Below are 23,714 nucleotides of genomic sequence, written 5' to 3' on the forward strand. Positions count from 1 at the left end.
AATGTTTTATTAGGTTCAGATTTCCTGTTTGTCATCGAAATTGTAATGTATTTTTTAAAAATATATTTGATTTTCCCCTTTTTTTCACCAAATTGATACTGTGATTGAGTTTGTGAATCTTTTATTCATTTATTTATTTATTTTCATTTTTGGTAATAAAACAATAAACAGACGTGGCACAAATAGTGGACAGTAGCTGTGTTAGTATCACAATAGAAAAGATGCAATTTAGCAAAAAAAAAAGTTCACAGAAACAAGATTAATTTCAATGTTCTTTATTTGTGATGCTTGAGAAGTCTGCTTCATATTTCCATCAAGCATGGAGGTGGCAGTATCATACTCTGGGGCTTTCGAGAAGAGCTTCTGGACTGGTTTCAGACTGGATGTTGGACTGGTTCTGGACTTTCTTGGGATTGGTTTATGTTTGGTTTCAGTCTTGGTTCTCCTGGTTTTGGATGTGATTTATTTATTTTACCAGGTAAGTTAGTTGAGAACTGATTCTCATTTTCAATAACGACCTGGTCAAGAGGTGCCAAAGTTGGTTTAGGATTTATTTTACTCTGGATCTGGTCCTGGCTGAGGGCTGGTTTCAGATTGTCTTGGGTGGGTCTTGGGCCTCTTAAGTAGTTTAGGTTTGGTTTTGGTCTCGATTTCGGTCTGTACATGTTATGTACATGCACGAACAAAAAATTATCCAAAATGACTAACAAGTGGTTCAAAACTACTCTTACAATTGGCCCAAAATGATAAAACAAGCTGTCCAAAATTACTAAAAGATGGTCCAAAATGACTGAAAAGTGGTTCAGAATGCCTTAAAATTGGTCAAAAATGACTCAAACTTGTCCAAAATGACCAAAAAAATGGTTCAAAATTACTAAAAAGGGGTTCAAAATGACTTGAAATTGGTCCAAAATGGTTTCCAAAATGACTCAAACGTGTCTAATATGACAAAAAATTTGTTCAGAATTATTCAAACTTGTCCAAAATGATTGAAAAGTGGTTCAAAATGACTTAAAATTGGTTGAAATGTCCAACATGACAAAAAAATTGGTCCAAAATGATATTTTTAAAAAAGTGGTCCCAAATGACTCACATTTGTCAAAAATGACAAAAAAAAAAAAGGTTCAAAATTACTCAAAACTTGCCCAAAATGACCAAACCTGTCCAAATTGACTCAGGAATGACTTGAAACCCGTCCAATATTACTTTAAAAATTGGTAAAAATAACTCAAAACTGGTCAGAAATGACTCTTAGTGGTAAAGAAATGGTTCCATCAGGCTAGAATGAAGGTTCTAGACTGGTCTCCCCAAAGTCCAGACGAGGACCCATCAAGAACCTGAAGAAACAAGTCTGAGTCAGAAAGACAACAGATTTAGTTGAACTGCACCAATTCTGGAGTCAGTTAAATTGATAGTACAATGATACTGCCACCTCCATGCTTGACAGTAGGTATAGTGTCCAGAGGAGTCAAACCAGAAGATTGAAACCAGAAGAACCAAACTAAGGTGGAGTTAACTTTACCAGATGTTTCCAGTCAACACACAGATTTAAGAGGAACAAACATAAAGGTCAGACTGACGCTGGTTCAAAGAACCATCTGGTTTCTAAATGTTCTAAACTACAGGATCCTTTAGAGTGAATAATGTTGGTTAGAATCCCTGAGCAGAGCAGCTCACCTTTCATAGAACCACGATAATAAAGTGTTTAAAGAACAGCTGGTTGCCACGACGACGAGTCCTCTACATCTCGGTCTCTATGGACGGGTTGGTTCTCCGGTCCAGTTCTCCGTCTCGTTCTCCATCCAGCGCCGAGGACAACGGAGGTGAAGGAGGAACGTTGGACTCAGGGAGACTCCACGACGTCGTCTGGGTCACATGACTGAAACGAGACAGGAAGTTCATCAGCAAACAACTTCCTGTTTCCTGAGAAGCTTCTAGTGTCCGACTAACTAAACGTCCGCTGCTCTGATTGGTCAATAAGGCTGCAGGTCTGATTCCACCTGGTTGATTCTGTTCTTCATTCTGCAGCTGGTCGATTTATAATACAAAATACAGCAGATATTCAGACAGGGTTTGGACATTTTGAACTCGTTTTGGACAGTTTTTGTGTCAACTTTTTAGCTATTTTGGTCGATTTTTAACTCTATAAGACAGATTTTGAGTCATTTTTGATTATTTTTGAGTCTTTTGTAGCTTTTTTCTTTTTCATTTTTCATTGTAACAAACTTTTTGAAGCCTTTTGGATATGTTTTAGGTATTTCGGACCATTTTGGACGGGTTTTCGTGTCCACTTTTTTAGTTATTGTGGTCAATTTTTAACTATAAGAGATTTTGAGTCATTTTGGACAAATTTTGAGTCATTATTGATCATTTTCGAGTCTTTTTTAGTTTTTTTTTTGTTCATTCAAACATTTGTTTTGAAGACTTTTGGATACATTTTAGGTATATTGGACCATTTTGGACATATTTTTTCATTTTAGAAAGTTTTTATGGGAATTTGGATAGTTGGAGGTATTCTGGAAAATGTTTGGCTCATTTTGAGTATTCTGTGTACTTCTTGTAGAATAGAAATTCTTAATATTTAAATTACTCTGGGGGAAAAAATGACATTTTAATTACACTACTGAGTGAAAAACCCCTGATTTTTTTCTACTTCTTAGGTTAATTTGGAGGTTTTTATTCAAAACACCAATATTTCTTCTTCTTCTTTTTTCTTTTATTTTTTGACTTGGTCTGGTTGCAGTTTTCAACAGAACTCAAACAGGAAACGGACATTAAACTGCTGCAGTTTTGCAGTTGAAACTGTGATACATCCCCTAATATTAACCCTCAGGGTTGGTTTTAACATTGATCGTATGATTCATGAATCATTCTGGACATTTTAAAAATAATTTTGGCCCATTTTCAAGTGATTGTGGACATTTTTAGTTTTTTGACTCATTCAGGGGAGGTGATTTTGAATTTGTTTTGGACCACTTTTAAATCATTTTAAGCATTAATTTGATCATTTTTTGGGAAGGTTTTGGGCATTGTGTACTCATTTTGGGCTTGTTTTGTCATTTTGGAAAGTTTTTGAAGCAATTTGGATAGTCAGAGATATTTTAGAAAATATTTGGCACATTTTCTTTGATAAAACTGACATTAAAATGTTTTAGTTTTACTGTTCAAACTATGATACATCCCATAATACTGATGATCACAGTTGGTTATAGAGAAAATGAAAATGAGCAGAAACCAGATGTAGTGTTCAGACTGTGGCACCTGGATGGATGTAAAACTGATTTTGGGTCACTTTACGTCTCATTTTTCTTGTTTTGGGTCATTTTTGGTGATTTCTGCTCATCTTTGTCATTTCTTGTTTCCATTCTGTCATTTTGCATCAGTTTTGTGTTGTTTTATGTGTCTTTGGGGCAGTTTTTTTTCTCATTGTGGTCATTCTGTTTGGTGTCCTTGTTTTGCTTGTCTGGCGTCTTGTTGGTTTTGCTTTGTGTCTAGATTTAGACATTCTGGGATTCAGTTTCAGGTTCAGTGTTTAAACTGTGACACCTGGATAGATTTAAACTGATCTGGTGTCAGTTTTTACCAGAACTCAGATGTGTTTCTCCTCTTAAATGTCATGGTTCTATCTGCTGGACTGATGAAGTTCTGAGGCTCAGAAATGATGGAAAAAGTCCATTAAAAAGTGATAAATCTGGACCCACCTCTATGGACTTCAAGGACCTGGAACGTTCTAAGTGAGACTAAACTTAAAGACTGGAAGCAGGAAAGGAGAACGTCCCCTGGAGAAAGTTCTAGAGTAGACCTACTGACAACTGTACAAAGTTCTAGAGTAGACCTACCGACAACTGTAGAAAGTTCTAGAGGAGACCTACCCACAACTGTAGAAAGTTCTAGAGTAGACCTACCCACAACTGGAGAAAGTTCTAGAGTAGATCTACCCACAACTGTAGAAAGTTCTAGAGTAGACCTACCCACAACTGGAGAAAGTTCTAGAGTAGACCTACCGACAACGGTACAGTTGTCGGTAGGTCTACTCTAGAACTTTCTCCAGGGGACGTTCTCCTCTATGGACTTGAAGGCCCTGGAACTCTGGAAATATTCACAGTCTGAAGGTAGAACTCTGATCATTAATAAAATTACTGGAGATTAAAAAGAACCAGATGGTTCTGGGGTTTTACTTCTTGGTTTTGAGTAGAATCACAGTTTAATAACTTCTAATTGGGGCTCCAACAGTAAAGACTTACTTGATGTAGTATTTGACTCCGGCTGCTGTGTAGGCCTCGTCCCAGCCATAAGGAAGACCTGCAGGATGAGAATAAATGGTTATCTGGTGGATTTCATGTTTAAAAGCAGCTCAGATCATCTGAAGCTTCACTATGTCGCACCTTTCCAGTGGTATGGAGGCCTTAGATATCAGGTTTCCATGCCGACCGTCGCCCAGTCTACTGTACTTTTCCACTGACAACATGAAGTCTCTTAACCCCGTTTCAGAGCACAAAAGGAGGCAAAGTTTCAAAAGCTGCCCTGAAGACTCCGGATCAGAAACCGACACCGAACTTTTCACACATCCAGAGAATAGAGGGATTGTAGTGGGACTGTATCAGTGACATGATGTATGAAGGAGAACATGGTCTGATGTAACACGCCTGTTAAAGCCACAGATTTCATGTCAGCTTTCACGCAGATATTCATCTCTTTATTTACAGTCATGACAAAAGTTTCCTGTGTATCATGTCAGTGTTGAGTTTCCAGAGATTCCTAGAACTATATGGAACTATATGATAGGATCATTGAAACATGAATCTTTGTCACAACAACAATCCTGCTCTTTGGCTCTTTCACAGATTTATTGAAGGTCTTCTGGAAATATGATCAAATCTGCTGGGTCATAAATATATAAACAAAAATGTTAATATTCAGTTCAATTTGTCTGTTTCCTCCTCAGTTTGGTTCTTCTGGTTTCAATCTTCTGGTTTATCTTTGACTCCTCTGGACACTATACCTACCGTCAAGCATGGAGGTGGCACTATCATTATACTATCAATTTAACTGACTCAAGTCTGAGTCAGAAGGACAACAAATGTAGTGGAACGGCACCAATTCTGGTGCAGTTGTTTCTTCTTGTTGTTGTCTTGTTTCTTCAACGGTCCACACGTTCTTGATGAGTTTAAGTCAGGACTTTGGCGAGACCAGTCTAGAACCTTCATTCTAGCCTGATGGAACCATTTCTTTACCACCTCTGATGTGTTTGGGTTCATTGTCTTGTTGAAACATCCAACTGTCCAAGATCAACCTTCTGCTGATGGTTTTAGGTTTTCCTGAAGAATGTGGAGATGATCCTCCTTCTTCATTATTCCATTTACTATGTGGAAAGCTCCAGTTCCACAGAGCATGATACTGCCACCTCCATGCTTGATGGTAGGTTTGGTGTTCTTGGGGTTAAAGGCCTCACCTTCAGTTTTTGTTCCTTCAGACCACAGAACTTTCCTCCAGAAGGCCTTTTCTTTGTCCATGTGATCAGCAGCAGACTTGAGTGGAGCTTTAAGGTTCTGCTTCTAGAGGAACAACTTCCTTCTTCATGGATCCTCTAGAACCCTGTGGACACTGACAGCTGTGTTCCAGCAGCTCCTCATTCATTCAAGTCTGCTTTTTGCTCCTGGGTTTCAAACCGGACCAATATGGCAGCTCATTAAAGTTTTCAACAAAATGTGATTCTAATTACGTTTCAGTCAAGAAATAAGCTGCTGGATTTGGCTTCATTTAGATCAACGGCCTGTTTTTGGGGAGTTTCAGGTCCTGATTTGAACAAAGTCTTCAACTTTCTGTAAATGAGGTTCATTATGACTCTCCCAGGATGCTTTGCACAGCTGCTTATATGGACGATAACTTCATTTGAGATTAACTGTGAGCAGAAGAGTTAAAAGTTTGTCGTACCGCTGCACAGTTCTCTAAAGGATCGTCTTGTTTTATCTCCTGGACTAGAAGCAGAACAGTTTAGGGGTTCAGTGGTTTCACTGTCCTGGAATCTACAGTTTGAACTTCATGAACCAGTTATTTGCTTTTAAATTTCTTCAGCTCGGTGTGAAATTCAGCTTTAACGCTAACATAAAGGCTAACAGCAACATTCAGGTCTGATTGGGAACCAACACGATGATGGTACTAATTAAAGCTGCACCTCGTCAGCTAAATAATGCTGCTGGTCTCTGGACTTATTCACATTCTGTCAGATTGTAGAATTAAAAGCAGCTAAATTCTCTGTTTGCAGGGTGCCATGGGTAAACAGATCGTCAGGCAGGTTTGTGTCTTCTTTTCATTTCTAATCAGATTTCTGGACCTTTGTTTGCTTTCTGTTTCCTGCATCTGTGTGAACGCTTTGAAAACAAGTCGAGAAATTACCTGATTAGAAATGTCCCAGTTTGGAGAAAATGGAGCCGACGACCTTCATTTTCCGTCATTAAAGAACAAAAAGAGGAGAACAGCTGAGATCTGAGCTTCAGGCGGCAGCGCTAACACTAACAAAGGCACTTTTCTCTGAGTATTTTGTGGTTTTTTTGTGACGTTGACACCCTGACAGCCCCCGTCCATCCTGCTCTAATTCACTCTGAGTCTAGCTCCTAAAACATCTGAAATAAGCTGCAGATTTGAGCCCAACAGCAGCAACACAAGAGCATGAAAGAGTCTCTGTTTGTGACGAAAAGCTAATTATTGTTGCAGAAAAACTCAACAAAAGCGGTTCAGTGGTTCTATGAACAATGAATTAGGCTTTTTTGACAAGAATTTTTGGAATAAAAAACTCATGACAAAATGAAACAAATTTCTACAAAGTAATGCCAATAATTAAAAACATAAGATGTAAAATACTCGTCCTCTTTAAAGTGACTCATCTAATCCAACACAACTAATTATTTACAAGTTTCATTTCTAAACTCCACTCTGCTCAGTGGAAATTACAAATTATAAAGAATTTTGGATCATTTTCAATTTTTTTGCACAGTTTTTAATTTTCTAAACTTTTTGAAATGTTTTAGATCAGTTTTAGGTATTTTGGACCATTTTGGACAGTTTCTGTGTCCACGTCTTGAGCTATTTTAGTTGATATTTCATTCTATATAAGACAGATTTTGAGTCATTTTTGTTTTTCTCTGTAGTGTTTTTGTGGGTATTTCTAGTAATTTTGAGTTCATTTTTTGTTTATTTTGAACGTTATTGTGGTCACTACATGTTTTTGTGCTCGTCTGGAGTCTTCTTGTGGTCATCTTTGATGTTTATGTGATTGTCGTGTTTCAGGCGTTTTTTTTTTTTTATGGTTTTCTGGTGTTTTGTTTCTTTAATGGTCATGTCCAGGTCTATTTTTGGTCATTTTTATTTGTTTCCTGTTCATCTTTAGTCATTTTGTTATACATTTGCCTGTTTTTGTGATTGATATGAGACTCAGTGGTCAATTTGACTGCTTTCCTGGTGATGATGATGAGGATGGACGGATGGATGATGATGGATGGATGATGATGATGATGAGTTTTAGTTTTGGTTTCAGGTTGACAGAGGATGAAAGTCAGACGGGCACCGTAGCAACAGGGGTTTCACATCTTGATGTGTCACCGTGGCGACCAGGAGGAAGCATCAAGTGTGGATCAGAGTGACCCAGTTTGTGGTTTCCATGACAACCTGCTGCCGGTTACGTAACTTCACCCACATCTTGCTGATGGAAGGAACTGGGTGAGTGTGTCAGAGAAACATTCAGCTCAGATTCAGTGAAACAGAAGAACGTCTTCCTCAGGCTTAGATTCATGAGGATGAACTGCGTATCCAGGAAGTAGGCAGATCCCAAACACATCTCTGAGTTTGATTCCAGCCTCAGAGTCGAATCATTTTCATCACAGCTGAACATAGAAATAAACAGACTGAACCGAAGAGTTTCTCGTCATTTTCAGTCTGTTTTTCATTTTGACTCTCATTAGTTTGGATTTATACGTTTGTCTTGTGTTTCCTGATGACGTAGAATCTGTTTCAGATTTATAAGTTTTGTCGTGTTTTTCGCCTAATTTTGACTTACTTTTGGTCATTTTCAAATCTTACTTCGTTCATTTTTTTTTTTTTTTTTTTTTTTTTTAGGTCAAACTCTGCTTTTATGAGTTAGTTGCTCACACAAAGAACTGATCCAAAGACTGAGCCTAAAACCTGCTGCTGGGGTTGAATGTTAAAATTACTCCGTTCATAGGCCAGAAACTGTAAAATCAAAGAAAAGAATCATCAGATTTTCAGCATTCCCCGAACACATCACCTGTGTCTTTCAGTTCCATCAAGAAAATGAACCAAATCTGAGCTTAAAATGACTTGATTTTACAGAAATATCCCCCAAAATAAAGTCTGGAGAGGAAACATGGGGAGAGTTCAACATCTGCGGTATTTAGACGGCAGATTCAGTCGTTTTAATCAAGGAACCAGATAAAAACTGAAGATTTTCAGGCTGATCTGAGCTACAAGTCGACTAAATCTACTTTATTTCTCAGTTTTTAAATCTTCCATAAACCAGCTGCAAGCAGCCAAACTGACTAAAAGGGTTAACTGGGCCGTGGGTCTGTGTATTTGCTGGAAACACGCTCTCCTTGGTTCTCATTTAGGTCTTTAAATCAGTCACAACTAGAGTTGCCACCTTTCAGAAATGAAAATAAAGGACGCCCACCACGGTTCCTCGGGGCCACAGTTCAATAAAGTTGGAAAGATATTCACAGATTCAGACTTCCAGCATCAATAACTCATTAGATAGATGTTGTGAAAACATAAATGATGCCTCTTTTCCATCATTATAAGGTACACAATGTGCTACTTGATAAAACTGGGCTTGTAGCACATTGTGTACCTACAGAGAACAAGATTGAAGTTATTGAATATTTGTGTCTCTCTTCGCTTTTGCAGCGGTTTTGCAGACAGACGTCACACAGCCAGCTACACATAGACATCAATGTTATTCCTGCAGCTTGAAAGACAGCTACTGTTCATAATACTGGCCTTGTAGCACATTGTCTGTCTTACAATGACAGGAAAGAGGCATCGTTTATGTTTTATAACCTATATCTAATGAGTTATTGATGTCAGAAGTCTGAATCTGTGAATATCTTTCCAACTTTACTGAACTCAGGGTCACTACCAGCCAAGGAGTGATATATTTAATTTTGAAAAAAGCATTTAGCCATACTTAAAGCTTTAAGTGCTTTATTAACATGAAACTAAGAGTTTTTATTGTTTTATGATCACAGTACTAAAATAGTGTAGAGTCTATGACCACATCAGCATGATTATAAGCATCCTCTGGTAAATGAACAACCAGATACTGATGTCTCTCACCATAAGGACTTCAGGAGATGATTAGATGATGATAAACTGTGACCTGCTGGTTGGGTTCTCTCTGTTCTCATGGTTCTTACATGTTGGTCTCCTGATGCTGCCTTACTTCAGTCAGTCCATGAGCAACAGAAAACACAGTTTGTACCCATTGCCAGGGGTTCCACTCTTCCCACTCACGTCTGTACATTTGCAAACATTTTTGCTTCTGTGGACGTGGTGGAGTTTCGGGTGTAAACATTTTTAAACACGCGGGTGCAGCGTGATCTGCTGGACCTCGCATCGGGTCCTCGCTACGTGGGTCCTACGAAGTTTAAATTGGCTGCCCTTAATATTTCCTGTGTTTTATTTTGTTCATTCTACAGTTTGGATGAGTGTCTGACAGACGTGTACGGGACATTTATGAAAATACAGAACAACTTGTGTTCCGTATTGATTCAATACGGGACGCAACAATTAACTGTCAAATAAAGGACGATTCCGTATTTTAAGGGACATGTGGCAACCCTAGTCACAACAGTCTCCTAAACTTTATCTTGGGTCGGACTATTTCCTGGGATCACACACTAACTAACATACCAGCTTGAGTATTTACTGGAAACGCTGCAGTAAATAGTCAATTGCCTGTCGGCTCTGTGTACTTCCTGCAAACATCCAGACATCTGAACAAACCAATGGTACTGAGTATTTGCTGGTAACTCCACAAATACCCCTAATGACAACATGGCTCCATCTATGTGCTGGAAATGCTAACAGATCTGCTAAGCTGCTAGTTGGTTCTGTGTAATTGCTGAAAAGATGCCGCTATCCTTAGCTTCCTGATGCGATGGTTACTTCCTGGAAACCGCTACATGTTACCTGCCGGCTTCGTGTACTTCCTGGAAACCCTGACATATTACCTGTCGGCTTTGTGTACTTCCTGGAAACCCTGACATGTTACCTGTCGGCTTTGTGTACTTCCTGGATGACTCAACAGCAGCTCCACGTTTCACAGGTTGTTTCCGACCTTCAGTCTGTTGGATTCTCCAGATTCCACCTGCTGCTGCGTTCAGGGACACTCGGACTTCTGAGCGTCAGCAGGAAATTAAGATGGAACTTCCTGTCTTCCTTAGTGTTTTTATGGCCACGTAAAGTCATATTGTTGTGTTCTCTGTGTATCTCGAATCTTTTTGTGGTCAGTTTCAGTATTTTAAGGATCGTCTTTGTGGTCATTTTTAATATTTTGTTTTGTTAGTTTTGGTTGTTTTGTGGTCTTTTTCTGTCTTGTGTTTATTTCAGAGTTCTTTTTTGGTTATTTTGCGTCTGTTGTCATTTTTCTGGTCATGTTGTCTTACTGAGGTGGTTTTCTGTGTTTTCATGGACTTTTTGAGTCTTCATTTCCTAATTTGCATGATTTTGTGATAGGTCTGTTGTCATTTTGAGCACTTTTCTTGTAATTTAAGTCTGTTTTTGTTCTTTCAAGTCTTTGTGGTTGTTTTTCAGGGCTTTATTTGAAAATTTAAATCTCTATTATGTTAATTTTACATGTTTTTGGGGCCATCTTTAAACTTTCTGCGGTGAAGTTGCTTGTTTTTGGTGAGTCTGGGGTCAGTTTGAATGTTTTCATGATAATTTTAAGTCCTATTTTGATCGTTTTGTGTCCATCTGAGGTCGTTTTGTGTGTATTTCTGGCATTTTTTGGTCTTCTTGTGTGTGATCTGCGTGTTTTTGTGGTCTTCAGGAGTCTTTGTGGTAGTTTTGAGTGTTTTCCTGGTAGTTTTGAGTAAGTTTTTGTTATTTTCTGTAGGTTTCTGGTTGTATTTTGTCTTCTTGCGTTAGATATTTTTTGATTTCGTGGTTAGGACTCTGAGGTAATTTTGAGCACTTGTCTGGTCATTTTTAAGAATGTTTCTGATCGTTTTAAATGTCGCTGTGGTTGTTTTTCATGCTTTTCTGGTCGTTATGAGTCCTTTTGTGGTTTTTATGTTTGCTGTGAGTCTGTTTTTGATCAGTTGGAGTTTCTTTGGGATTATTTTACATTTTTTAAGGTAATTTCCAGTCTGTAGTTGTGGAGTCTTTCTTTGTTCATCTTGTTATTTTGTATTTTTCTGAGTCTCTTTGTGGTTTTTTGTTTGTCATTCGATCAGACTTGAAGCTGCAGCAGAAACTTTTTTATTTCATCATACCAGTGATTTATTTTACAGATCTCTTTACAAACAACTCAGGATCTGCAGTTTGTTCCAGAACTTTTACTCTGAAAGAGGACAAACAGGAAACTGGTCCGTTTTCTTCCTGAACTCGAACGGTTTTGGTCTCGGTTGTGTTTGATGAAGCTGCTGCTAATCTACGGTGGAACACACGACTACCACAGACAGACACACAACTACGGCTCACTGGACACGAGTTCTAGTGACGGAACGTTTTACTGGAACAGAGACGGACGTCGGGTTCAGCTGAAGAACAGCAGCAACGTTCTGGTTCGGTCCCTCAGAGTCTCAGAATATTCACTGTATTTTCCACTTTTTATTGGTTTCATTCTGCTGGGACGTAAAGTGTTGTTTAAAGTGCTTTAGAAGGAAAGGTTAATATTTTTATTACTAGAATTTATTATTTTGGCGAGTTAGGGGCAAATAAAAAAAAACAACAAAACAACCAAAAAAACAAGAAAATGTACCTTTAAGACAGAAAAGTTGGATTTAAAATTAAAAAAAAAACCTTTGACAAAGTAAATTGAATTTTAAAAAGGAAAAAAATGGGGAAAGAAAAATCCAAACAGTTGAAAATTGGGGAAAATTGTCAGATTTTTTTTAAAGTTGAATTTTGAGAAAGAAAAGTCTGATTATTTATTTTCAAAGGTTATCCTAAAAAAAGAAAAGTGAAAATATGTTTTTAAAATTCTACATAAAAAAAAGAAAAATTATGTATTTATAAAAAAACTTTGTGCAACAGATTCTGATTTTTTATTTACATTATTATTTTTTTTTATTTTTTAAAGTGCTTTAAAAGAAAATATTATTTGATTACAATAATCTCATATTTTGGCTGGTTAGGGGCAAAGTAAAAAAAACAAACAAAACAAAAAGCAAAACAAAACAAAACAGAAATAAATTGTAAACAAAAAAAAGAAAAAAGCTAAACTTTAAGACAGAAAATTTGGATTTAAAATAAAAAAGAACATTTTATGAAATAAATTTAAAACTTTGATCATCTGTAAAGAAAACTAAAAGGATATTTTGGACTACATCTACATTAAAAGGAAAAATTCAGAATTAAAATAAAAAACTTCATAAAACAGATTGATTTTTTTAACTGTTGAACTTTAACATGGAAAAGTTAGAATTTTTAAAGTTAAACTTAAATGTCAATATTTTTTAAAAAGTTGATTTTTTTGAAAAGAAAAATTGGATTTTTTGTTAAAGATGACATCAAATTATTTTATTTTTAAAGTTGAACTTTGAGACTAAAAAATATTTTTTGAAAAAGTTGAACTTAAAAGAAATTTTTAAAAATTATACATTAAAAAAAGATACTTTTTTTAAATTGTAAAATTGATTTGGATTTTTAAAAATTGTTGAACTTTGACGTGGAAAAGTTTGATTATTTCTAGTTAAACTTGAAGAATTTGTTCAATTTTGAGAAAGAAAAGTTGGATGTTTTTAAAAGGTGAATATCTCAGATTTATTTATTTTTAAAGTTCAACTCTGAGATTTAAAAAATGGAATAATTTAATTTTAAAGTGAAACCTAAATTTAATTAAATTAAAATAAAAATTAAACTTTGAGGAAAACAAGCGGTTTTTTTTGTTTTTTTTTTTTAAAGTTGTACATATTTGAATATTTGGAGAAAAAGTGGAAAATGAAGCTGATATTTCTGTAATTTTGGAAGAATTCTGTTCATTCTGTCGTTTCTTATTTTAACCAACAACTGAGTGAAGTAAAGGTTTTTAGCTGCTGACCAGCAGCTAAAAACCTTTACTTCACTCAGTTGTCTTGTAAAAAGAAACGATATTCTTCAGTAAGACGGTTCGATCTTTGAACTGATGTTGGACTAATATAGGATCTAAATCTGAACATTTCTGCAGGTTTTTTTCTCTGATGGATCTGAAGGATCAAACGCTGAACGTTGGTGGTCCGTCTCCTCCTCAGAGGTTCTATTTTTCCTGCAGAGTTTAGATGTTTAGACGTTTAGATGTTGGTGGAGGAGGACAGGAGGAAGCTGCTTCACAGAAACAAAAAGCTTCATGCAGGTCGAGGCTCCGTCGCCGGTTCCGTCGGGTTCTGGAGGTTCCAGCATCCGGCGGCGGCGTTCCTCTAGAAGGTCAGCACTGAAACACGGGGAGGAGAAGCGTCACGGCGTCCGGCAGGTTCATGCGGGCGACACACAGATGTCATGCACAGGTGCATGCTGGGAGCTCGCCGTCACTTACAGTCGAACTCCAGAACTGCTCGGACCGTCCGGCTCAGATCCTTCGCCTCCTGGGCCAACGAGGACGCCGTCCACGGACTCTTCTTATGGCGGGACGCCGCGTTCTGAGACGACGGGCCGACCTTCACATCTCCGGAGCTGCAGGACAGACAGGAAGATGAGTCGATAAGGAGAAACTGAAAACAGGAAGACGAGTCGATAAAGAGAAACTAAAAACAGGAAGAAGAGTCGAGAAAGAGAAACTAAAAACAGGAAGAAGAGTCGAGAAAGAGACACTAAAAACAGGAAGACGAGTCGAGAAAGAGAAATTAAAAACAGGAAGAAGAGTCGAGAAAGAGACACTAAAAACAGGAAGACGAGTCGAGAAAGAGACACTAAAAACAGGAAGACGAGTCGAGAAAGAGACACTAAAAACAGGAAGACGAGTCGAGAAAGAGAAATAAAAAACAGGAAGAAGAGTCAATAAAGAGAAACTAAAAACCACTAAAGACAAAAAACAGGAAGGCGAGTCGATAAAGAGAAACTAAAAACAGGAAGACAAGTCAATAAAGAGAAACTAAAAACAGGAAGACGAGTTAATAAAGAGAAACTAAAAACCACTGAAGACTGAAAACAGGAAGACAAGTCGAAAAAGAGAAACTAAAAACAGGAAGACGAGTCGATAAAGAGAAACTTCATCAGCACAAAAAAGACAAAAAAATGATCACATAAAGACAAAACAAGACACAGTAGATACAAAAACTGAACACAAAGTCTGAAAAACGACTAAAATGAGTTACCAAAAAATTCTTCCAATCAAAAAAACAACCAAAGACACAAAAACGGCTTTAAAGGACGGCAGCTGTTGGACTGATTTTCAGTTTTTTGTTCTTATTTATGAGAAACAACAATAACCTGTTTAAGTTATTTAATGAGAAAATCTTTAGGTTTTATTGTTTCTATCGTCAGAATCTTTAATAAATGGATTAATTTATGTATATATTCATGTTTTTCTCAGTAAATGTGAATAAATCCACATTTAATTCTTTAATGTTTTAATGAATAAACTGACAGAATTAAATAAATCAGTTTGTTGTTTAAAGACGATTCTGATTGTTTTCTGACCCACAAACATCTGAGCAGCTCCAGAGTTATGAAACCAGAAACCAGAAACCTACAGGTAACTCATTTAATACTGTTATCATCATTATTGTTATTACTAATCTCTTTATTATTATTATTATTTATTACAATTTGCTATTATTATTGTCATTATTATTATTTAATCTCATTTATTTTTATTATTAATACAGCTATTATTAGTACTTATTTTATTAATTATTATTATTCTTATTTATCTTATTTTTAATCATTATTGTTATTATCATATTTATATATTATTATTAATCATTTATTTTACTATAAATTTTTATTTTCATTTTTATTATTACTCTATTATTATTAGTCTTATTATTCTTATTACTATTAATTTTATTTGTAATATTATTATTGTTATTATCATTGTTATTATAATTATTTATTTTATTGTTAATTATGATTTATTTTCAGTTGTATTCATTATTATTAATATTACTGTTTATTTTTAAGAATATTAATTATTACTACTATTATTTATTGTTCTATTTATTTTATAATTATTGATATTATTTTTGTTGTTGTTATTATTATTATTATTATTATTATTATTATTATTATTATTATTATTATTATTATAATAAAGTGGACTCCAGTGGGACCACTGAGGAGGAGAACCAGGACTAATGAGCTCCATCACTGCTGGAGATTCATTAGAACAGATGAGCAAGCAGGAGGTTTACTGCACTTCTGAGGACACAATGCTGAATTATATTCATTTATAGGAGACATAAACATTTCTTTAATTTTAAAATAACATAAAAATAACCTTCAAATAACATAACCTGCATACAATAAAGAACACACACACACTTAGCTGCACTTCTGAGGACACCAAGGTGATTTATATTCATTTAATAGGGATGCATACGCTTCTACAACCTTAAACTAACCTTTAATTAACCTGCATACAGCAAGAAACACACAGAATAAACACACACACAGAATAAACACACACACACAGAATAAACACACACATGCCCTCATACAACCAGTTAAGACACAAATTAACACACACCTCATCATATATCAGTGTAAACACACACACAGAGTAAATCTACACTACTGCACAGACACACACTCAATTATGCACAAAAAGTAACAGACACCTCGTTATATATCAGTGTAAACGCACACACTGTTACACAACAGGAGCACACACACACACCTGGCTACACATCAGTGTATGAATGACCTCATACACTCAGGTAAACACACACACTACTGTACACACTGATATCACACATACACAAAAAGCACTACACACTATTATATATCACAGCAAACACACACACAGTTACACACACACACACACACACACACACACACACACACCATCTGTACGAATGACCTCACACAGACAGGTAAACACACACAGCACGACCCCGATCCACTTATCACACACTAATACACACACACACATACCCAATAACAAAACACACACAGCTGAGATGGAGGCTGACGGTTGCCATAGTAACCTCTCTATCTGCTACCTCATTAATGGACGCTGAGTCGCTAACGAACAGCAGGCTGTCAATTAACACACGTATAACTCCATCTTTCTGTCATTGTGAGGACTCTGATCCACCACAACACACCTGCGAACACACACACACACACACACACACACACACACACACACACACACACACACACACACACACACACACACACACACACACACACACACACACACACACACACACACACACACACACACACACACACACACACACACACACACACACACACTGCACCTGTAGCTCTTTGTGGGTCCGTGACTCTCCAGCAGGAACTCCTGAACGTTCTGCACATACAAACAAACAAACAAACAAACAACAGAGTGAGGTTCTTCCAGTCGTTTCATTATAAATATCTGTATTCTGTTTAGAACTGATTGGATCTAAACTCTCTATTGTTTCTGTTTTTATCTGATTTTTCACCTCTACAAAAATCAGCAGTTTCCCGGTCGACATCTCAAAACCCTTTTTGGCCGCTTCGCTTTTCCGTAGTTGACACTCGAGGACAGCGACTCTCTTCTTCAGCTCCTCGGCCTCCTCCTGGAGGAAACAAACAAACAAACTATATGTTAAATAAAAACAAACCTGAACTCAGAGAGGAACAGCTTTAATCCAGTTGGTTCTAACTTTAAGGAAACATTTATTTATGAATACAGCAGATTTACAGTCAGAAATAAAGGAACTAGTTAGTTTCTGTAAAAATGCAGATTTTTGATTTGGATGTTCAATATTTACATTATTTTAGGGAAACTGGATTTTATCTGGAATTTAACAGAACAAATCTGTAAAAAATAAAATTATATATTATATTATATATACATACTACTGCAGTGAATGCATAGTCCTGACAGTGAAGCACGGAGGCATCTTATTGATCACCACCTTATTGATCACTACCTTATTGATCCCCACCTTATTGATCACCACCTTATTGATCTCCACCTTATTGATCACCACCTTATTGATCTCCACCTTATTGATCACCACCTTATTGATCACCACCTTATTGATCTCCACCTTATTGATCACCACCTTATTGATCACCACCTTATTGATCTCCACCTTATCGATCATCACCTCATTTATCACCACCGTATTGATCATCATCTTATTGATCACCACCTTATTGATCACCACCTTATTGATCACCACCTTGTTAGCTGCCACCTGATTGGCCGGCTGCTCCACCCTCTGGGTCTTCAGCTCAGCGATCTCGGCCTCCAGCAGGTGGATCACCTCCTCATAGTCCATCTCCATCCCACGGGCCTGTTTCTGGGCCTCCTCAGCCACCTGGACCCGAGAACGGAGAGACCGACTCTCCTCAGCTCCTACCTTCATCTCCTGGAGGAGAGAAGAAGAAGGAGAAGGAGGAGAAGAAGGAGGAGGAGGAGAAGAAGGAGGAGGAGGAGGAGAAGAAGGAGGAGGAGAAGAAGAAGGAGGAGGAGGAGAAGGAGGAGGAGAAGGAGGAGAAGAAGGAGGAGAAGGAGGAGAAGAAGAAGAAGAAGGAGGAGAAGAAGGAGGAGGAGGAGAAGGAGGAGGAGAAGAAGGAGGAGGAGGAGAAGGAGGAGAAGAAGAAGAAGGAGGAGGAGAAGAAGAAGGAAGAGGAGGAGAAGAAGGAGGAGGAGGAGAAGGAGAAGAAGGAGGAGGAGAAGAAGAAGGAGGAGGAGAAGAAGAAGAAGGAGGAGGAGAAGAAGAAGGAGGAGGAGGAGGAGAAGAAGGAGAAGGAGGAGAGTTACTCAGTGAACCATCAGAAAGCCTCAGTTCTGTATTCAGGGACCCTCAGTGTTTCCTCATGAAACCAAAACATACATGAAACATTTAAACATCTCCTTCTTCTGTGATGGATTTCAGTGACATACTGTCTCCATGTTTCACTCTTTCTGCAGGTTTTCTGGCTGATTTTACCTTTTATCAAAGAAACTCCAAAAAAACAGACAAAACATGACCAAAAACAGACAAAAAATGTATGAAAAGCAGACAAAAACTGTCAAAATGGGACAAAAATGATAAAAACAAGACAGAAAAGTGACATTAAAAGGTAAAATATGATTATAAACAGACAAAAATGAGCCAAATATGACCAAAACAGTGACAATAACACAACAAAGGAAACTAAATACCATGAAAATATATAAACTTTCACCATTTATCAATTAGAAATTGTTAAAACAGACAGAATGTTTCGATGCTCAGCTTTCTGACAGCTCTTGAATGTATCATGTGTGAAGCTAACAGATATAACAGAAGCTAACAGAAGCTAACAGATAATAACAGAAGCTAACAGATGGTCAGAGTGACTCGGACGGAGGTTTTCTGGCTTCATCTGTCAGTTTTTCTACATCTGAAGAAGCTGCAGGAGGTTTAAAGCTGCCAGATTCACCGTCAGCTTCCTTTACAGCAGAAAAAAACACCACAGTTTAACTTCCATCAGAGCTGATTAGAATATTATTATAATTATAAACAGAGGAAACTATGAATTAGAGGATGTTAGAAATCTTTGTTTTCAGCATCAAACTTCTAATGAAAATTTTAAAAATCTGATGATTCTTTCTCTTTTTGCCGATTCTGGTTCTTAAATGGTGATATTTTGTTATTGTTTTTGTCTCTTTTTGTTCTTAATGTTTTGGTCATTTGTACGTTTGTCCCATTTTGAGTTTTTTTCCCTTTTGGTACTGTTTTTGTTATTTTTGTCTCATTTTGCATTTTTTGAGTCATATTTTGCTTCTTTTTTGTCCTCTTTTTCAAATTTTGATATCCATTTGGTCACATTGTGCCAATATTTCATTTTTGTTATGTAGATCTATGTTTTTTATTCTCTTTTTGATGATATTTTTCCAATTTTTTTTTTGTCCTGCTTTTTGGCCTCCTTTTGTTATTTTGTTTCTGTGAGATAAATATTTCACAGTTTCTGGTCATATTTTGCAGTATTTTTGTCCAGTTTTGGTAATATTTTGCCTATATTTTGTTGTTTTCATTAAAATCTTGCTTTTTATTTTGTCTTTTTTGATCATGTTTAGCCTTTTTTGTCCTGTTTTGATCATTTTTATCAAATTTTTGTCACTTTTTTCTTTTTTTGGTTGTATTTTGCCCCCTTTTGTTGTTGTTTTTCTGTCTTGTTTAGGCTTTAGGCCTTTTTTGTTTCTGTGGGATAAATATTTGACAGTTTTTGGTCATATTTTGTCATGTTTTTGTCATTTTTGTCTCATTTTGGTCATTTCGTCCCTTTCTGGGTCACATTATGCTTTTTTATCGCATTTTTTTGTCCTGTTTTGGTCATATTTTGCCTATATTTTGTTGTTTTCATTAAAACCTTGCTTTTTATTTTGCCTTTTTTGATCATATTTTGCCCTTTTTTGTCTTGTTTTGGTAATTTTGACCTAATTTTGGTAATTTTTTCTTGTTCTAGTTATATTTTGTCATCCTTTTGTTGTTTTTCTGTCCTGTTTTCTCTTTTTTTGGTCAGATTTTGTCTCTGTGTGATCATTTTTTTGTCTGACAGGATTTACTGTTCCGTTATTTTTTAAATAACATGAAGAAACTGATCCTGGTGCGTCTTTCCTGTGATTTATTGTGAATATTGATCTCTGAAGCAGGTTTTTCTGCTCCACTACCAGCAGGTTAAAGTCTGACCATCAGAAGTGGGTCACTGGAGGTAAAATTAGACTGAAGTTGGTGTTTCTGTGGTTGGATAACTGATGGACTCAGCAGGAGCTTCTTCCTGCAGCAGCGTGTCGACCTTCAGCTCGAATGCAGCGTTTTGTGTTTTTTTACTTTAATATCACCATTATATTTTTTTACTTGGACTGAATGCTGTTTTGTTTGTTTTGCTGTTATCAGAAAGCTAAATAACAGAAAATTCCCCCTTTTTACATTTACATAAACATGCAAAATCACCATCAAAAATATGCAAAATACCACAAAAAGATGAGAAATCAACACAAAAATGTTTAAAATTACCAAAAGAAGATGCAAATTCACTACAAACATGCAAAATACCAATAAATGCTCAAAATCCCAAGAAAAAAATGCAAAATTACAATTAAAAGACACAAAATTACCACAAAATCATGCAATCACCACAAAAAGATGCTAAACCACTGACTATATACATAAATACATAAATACATAAATAATTACCACAACGCTAAATACCCAAGAACACTTAAAATCCCAAGAAGTTAATGAAGAAAATCGCCACAAAGACAAAAAAATGCAACAAAAGACACAAAATGACCATGAAAAGACATGAAATCACACAAAAAGATGCAAAATACTGATAAACACTCAAAACCCCAAGAAAAAAAAGCAAAATTACAATTAAAAGACACAAAATTGACCACCAAAAGAGGCAAAATTACCACAAAAAGATGCTAAACCACTCACAAAGATGTGAGATACTGATGAACACTCACAGTCTAAAAGGGAAAATAAAGTGAAATCACAACAAAAATACACAAAATCACCACTGAAAATGTGAAATCACCATTAGTTTAAAATCAGTACATTTTGGTGTGGACACGACGTTCATTAACAGGAAATGTCCCTTTTTTTTTTTTTTTTTAGATTTTAAACGACAGAATTTCGTTAAGGTGAAGAGCTGGCAGAACTTTCTGTTATTTTACAGATTTATTTCTGCAGATCTACACTAAACCTGCTGCTGTTTGCAGACGAAGAGATAAAATTAAAACACGAAGCTGAACGTCTGAACCTCTGCAGGTGCACCAGTCGTCTAAATGTGGACGTCGATCGATCGTTACGCAACGCAGCCGAAGCTGAAAGGCAGCAGAGTGGGAGACGAAGAGTTCAATCTGCTGCTGATTCACAAACTATTCTAGACTCAATCAGAGCCAACAGAGCTTCACTGTCCTCCCAGTGTTCTCAGTATACCACCAGTAGACCACCAGTAGACTACCAGTAGACTACCAGTATACCACCAGTACACCACCAGTATACCACCAGTATACCACCAGTAGACTACCAGTAGACCACCAGTATACCACCAGTATACCACCAGTATACCACCAGTATACCACCAGTAGACTACCAGTATACCACCAGTAGACCACCAGTATACCACCAGTATACCACCAGTATACCACCAGTAGACCACCAGTATACCACCAGTATACCACCAGTAGACTACCAGTATACCACCAGTATACCACCAGTACACCACCAGTAGACTACCAGTAGACCACCAGTATACCACCAGTATACCACCAGTATACCACCAGTAGACCACCAGTATACCACCAGTAGACTACCAGTATACCACCAGTAGACCACCAGTATACCACCAGTATACCACCAGTATACCACCAGTAGACTACCAGTAGACCACCAGTATACCACCAGTATACCACCAGTATACCACCAGTAGACCACCAGTATACCACCAGTAGACTACCAGTATACCACCAGTATACCACCAGTACACCACCAGTAGACTACCAGTAGACCACCAGTATACCACCAGTATACCACCAGTAGACTACCAGTAGACCACCAGTATACCACCAGTATACCACCAGTATACCACCAGTATACCACCAGTAGACCACCAGTATACCACCAGTATACCACCAGTAGACCACCAGTATACCACCAGTAGACCACCAGTAGACCACCAGTATACCACCAGTAGACCACCAGTAGACCACCAGTATACCACCAGTAAACCACCAGTATACCACCAGTATACCACCAGTAGACCACCAGTAGACCACCAGTAGACCACCAGTATACCACCAGTAGACCACCAGTAGACCACCAGTAAACCACCAGTATACCACCAGTATACCACCAGTAGACCACCAGTAGACCACCAGTAAACCACCAGTATACCACCAGTAGACCACCAGTATACCACCAGTAGACCACCAGTATACCACCAGTAGACCACCAGTAGACCACCAGTACACCACCAGTATACCACCAGTAGACCACCAGTATACCACCAGTAGACCACCAGTAGACCACCAGTACACCACCAGTAGACCACCAGTATACCACCAGTAGACCACCAGTATACCACCAGTAGACCACCAGTATACCACCAGTAGACCACCAGTAGACCACCAGTACACCACCAGTATACCACCAGTAGACCACCAGTATACCACCAGTAGACCACCAGTAGACCACCAGTACACCACCAGTAGACCACCAGTATACCACCAGTAGACCACCAGTATACCACCAGTAGACCACCAGTAGACCACCAGTATACCACCAGTAGACCACCAGTATACCACCAGTAGACCACCAGTATACCACCAGTAGACCACCAGTAGACCACCAGTATACCACCAGTAGAGGGTTAGCGTGAGACTCACCTGTTTGACTTTGCTGAGCTCCTCTTCCAGCTGATGATGAACCTTCTGAGATTCCACCAGCTGCTCCTGTAGAAGCATTAAATCAACACAATGACTCACATGAACAGGCTGAAAACACGCTAACACAAAGAACACACGTGTTCAGAGAGAAACTAAAAACAAATTCAGATTCTTCGTATGTGTTCAGGTTTGGTCAAAGATGAACCTGATTGGCTGCAACGAAGCTGCAAATAGTAAAAACTTGTGTCGTCCCAAGAAAAAGGAAATGCAAAATCACAATGAAATGACACAAAATCACCACAAGGGCTCAAAATCCTGACAAAAACAGGAAAAATCACAATGAAAGACGGCAAATTATTTGAAATCACTATCAAAGAGGGGCAAAATCCACATAAAAGGAGTAGAATCATCATCAAAACATCCACAATCTCCACAAAGGGGTGTTGAATCACCACAAAAAGACACAAAATCCCCACAAAACCATGTAAACTCACAATGAAAAGACAGAAAGATGGCAAAAATCTCCAAAAACAGGAGTGAAATCCCCATAAAAAGGAGTGAAATCCCCATTAGGAGTGAAATCCCCATAAAAAGGAGTGAAATCCCCATTAGAAGGAGTGAAATCCCCATAAAAAGGAGTGAAATCCCCATTAGAAGGAGTGAAATCCCCATAAAAAGGAGTGAAATCCCCATTAGAAGGAGTGAAATCCCCATAAAAAGGAGTGAAATCCCCATTAGAAGGAGTGAAATCCCCATTAAAAGGAGTGAAATCAAAACAAAAATATGTGAAAACACCATAAAAAGTAACTAAATCTAAAAAAAAGACACAAAATTACAATTGAAAGACAGAAAATGGCATGAAATCACTTCAAAAGCATGCAATATCAACAAAAAAAGATGCAAAATCACAATAAAAAGACAAAGTTATTTCAAATGACATGAAATCACATCAAAGATCTACAAAATCCCCGGAAAATTA

General features: G+C 37.3%; 1 protein-coding gene across 4 annotated transcripts in view; it reads right to left on the minus strand.

Annotated features, from left to right (window-relative positions):
* Window positions 1-259: 259 nt before the first annotated feature.
* Window positions 260-23,714, minus strand: part of stxbp4 (syntaxin binding protein 4) — a 65,800-nt gene continuing 42,345 nt past the window's right edge. For 2 of the 4 annotated variants that reach the window (XM_055004774.1, XM_055004773.1), the window contains 7 exons: window positions 22,736-22,801; window positions 17,538-17,741; window positions 16,824-16,940; window positions 16,638-16,687; window positions 13,748-13,884; window positions 4,245-4,302; window positions 260-1,879 (listed from right to left, as the gene is read on the minus strand). In XM_055004774.1, coding sequence (XP_054860749.1) covers window positions 1,741-1,879; window positions 4,245-4,302; window positions 13,748-13,884; window positions 16,638-16,687; window positions 16,824-16,940; window positions 17,538-17,741; window positions 22,736-22,801 — 771 coding nt within the window. In that variant the 3' untranslated portion in view covers window positions 260-1,740. Of the gene's footprint in view, window positions 1,880-4,244; window positions 4,303-12,830; window positions 13,646-13,747; window positions 13,885-16,637; window positions 16,688-16,823; window positions 16,941-17,537; window positions 17,742-22,735; window positions 22,802-23,714 lie in introns of those variants that run through there. The other 2 variants (XM_055004775.1, XM_055004776.1) reach the window with 2 other exon arrangements.

This window comes from Amphiprion ocellaris, chromosome 18 (genome assembly GCF_022539595.1).
Source record: "Amphiprion ocellaris isolate individual 3 ecotype Okinawa chromosome 18, ASM2253959v1, whole genome shotgun sequence".
NCBI classification, from domain to species: Eukaryota; Metazoa; Chordata; class Actinopteri; family Pomacentridae; genus Amphiprion; species Amphiprion ocellaris.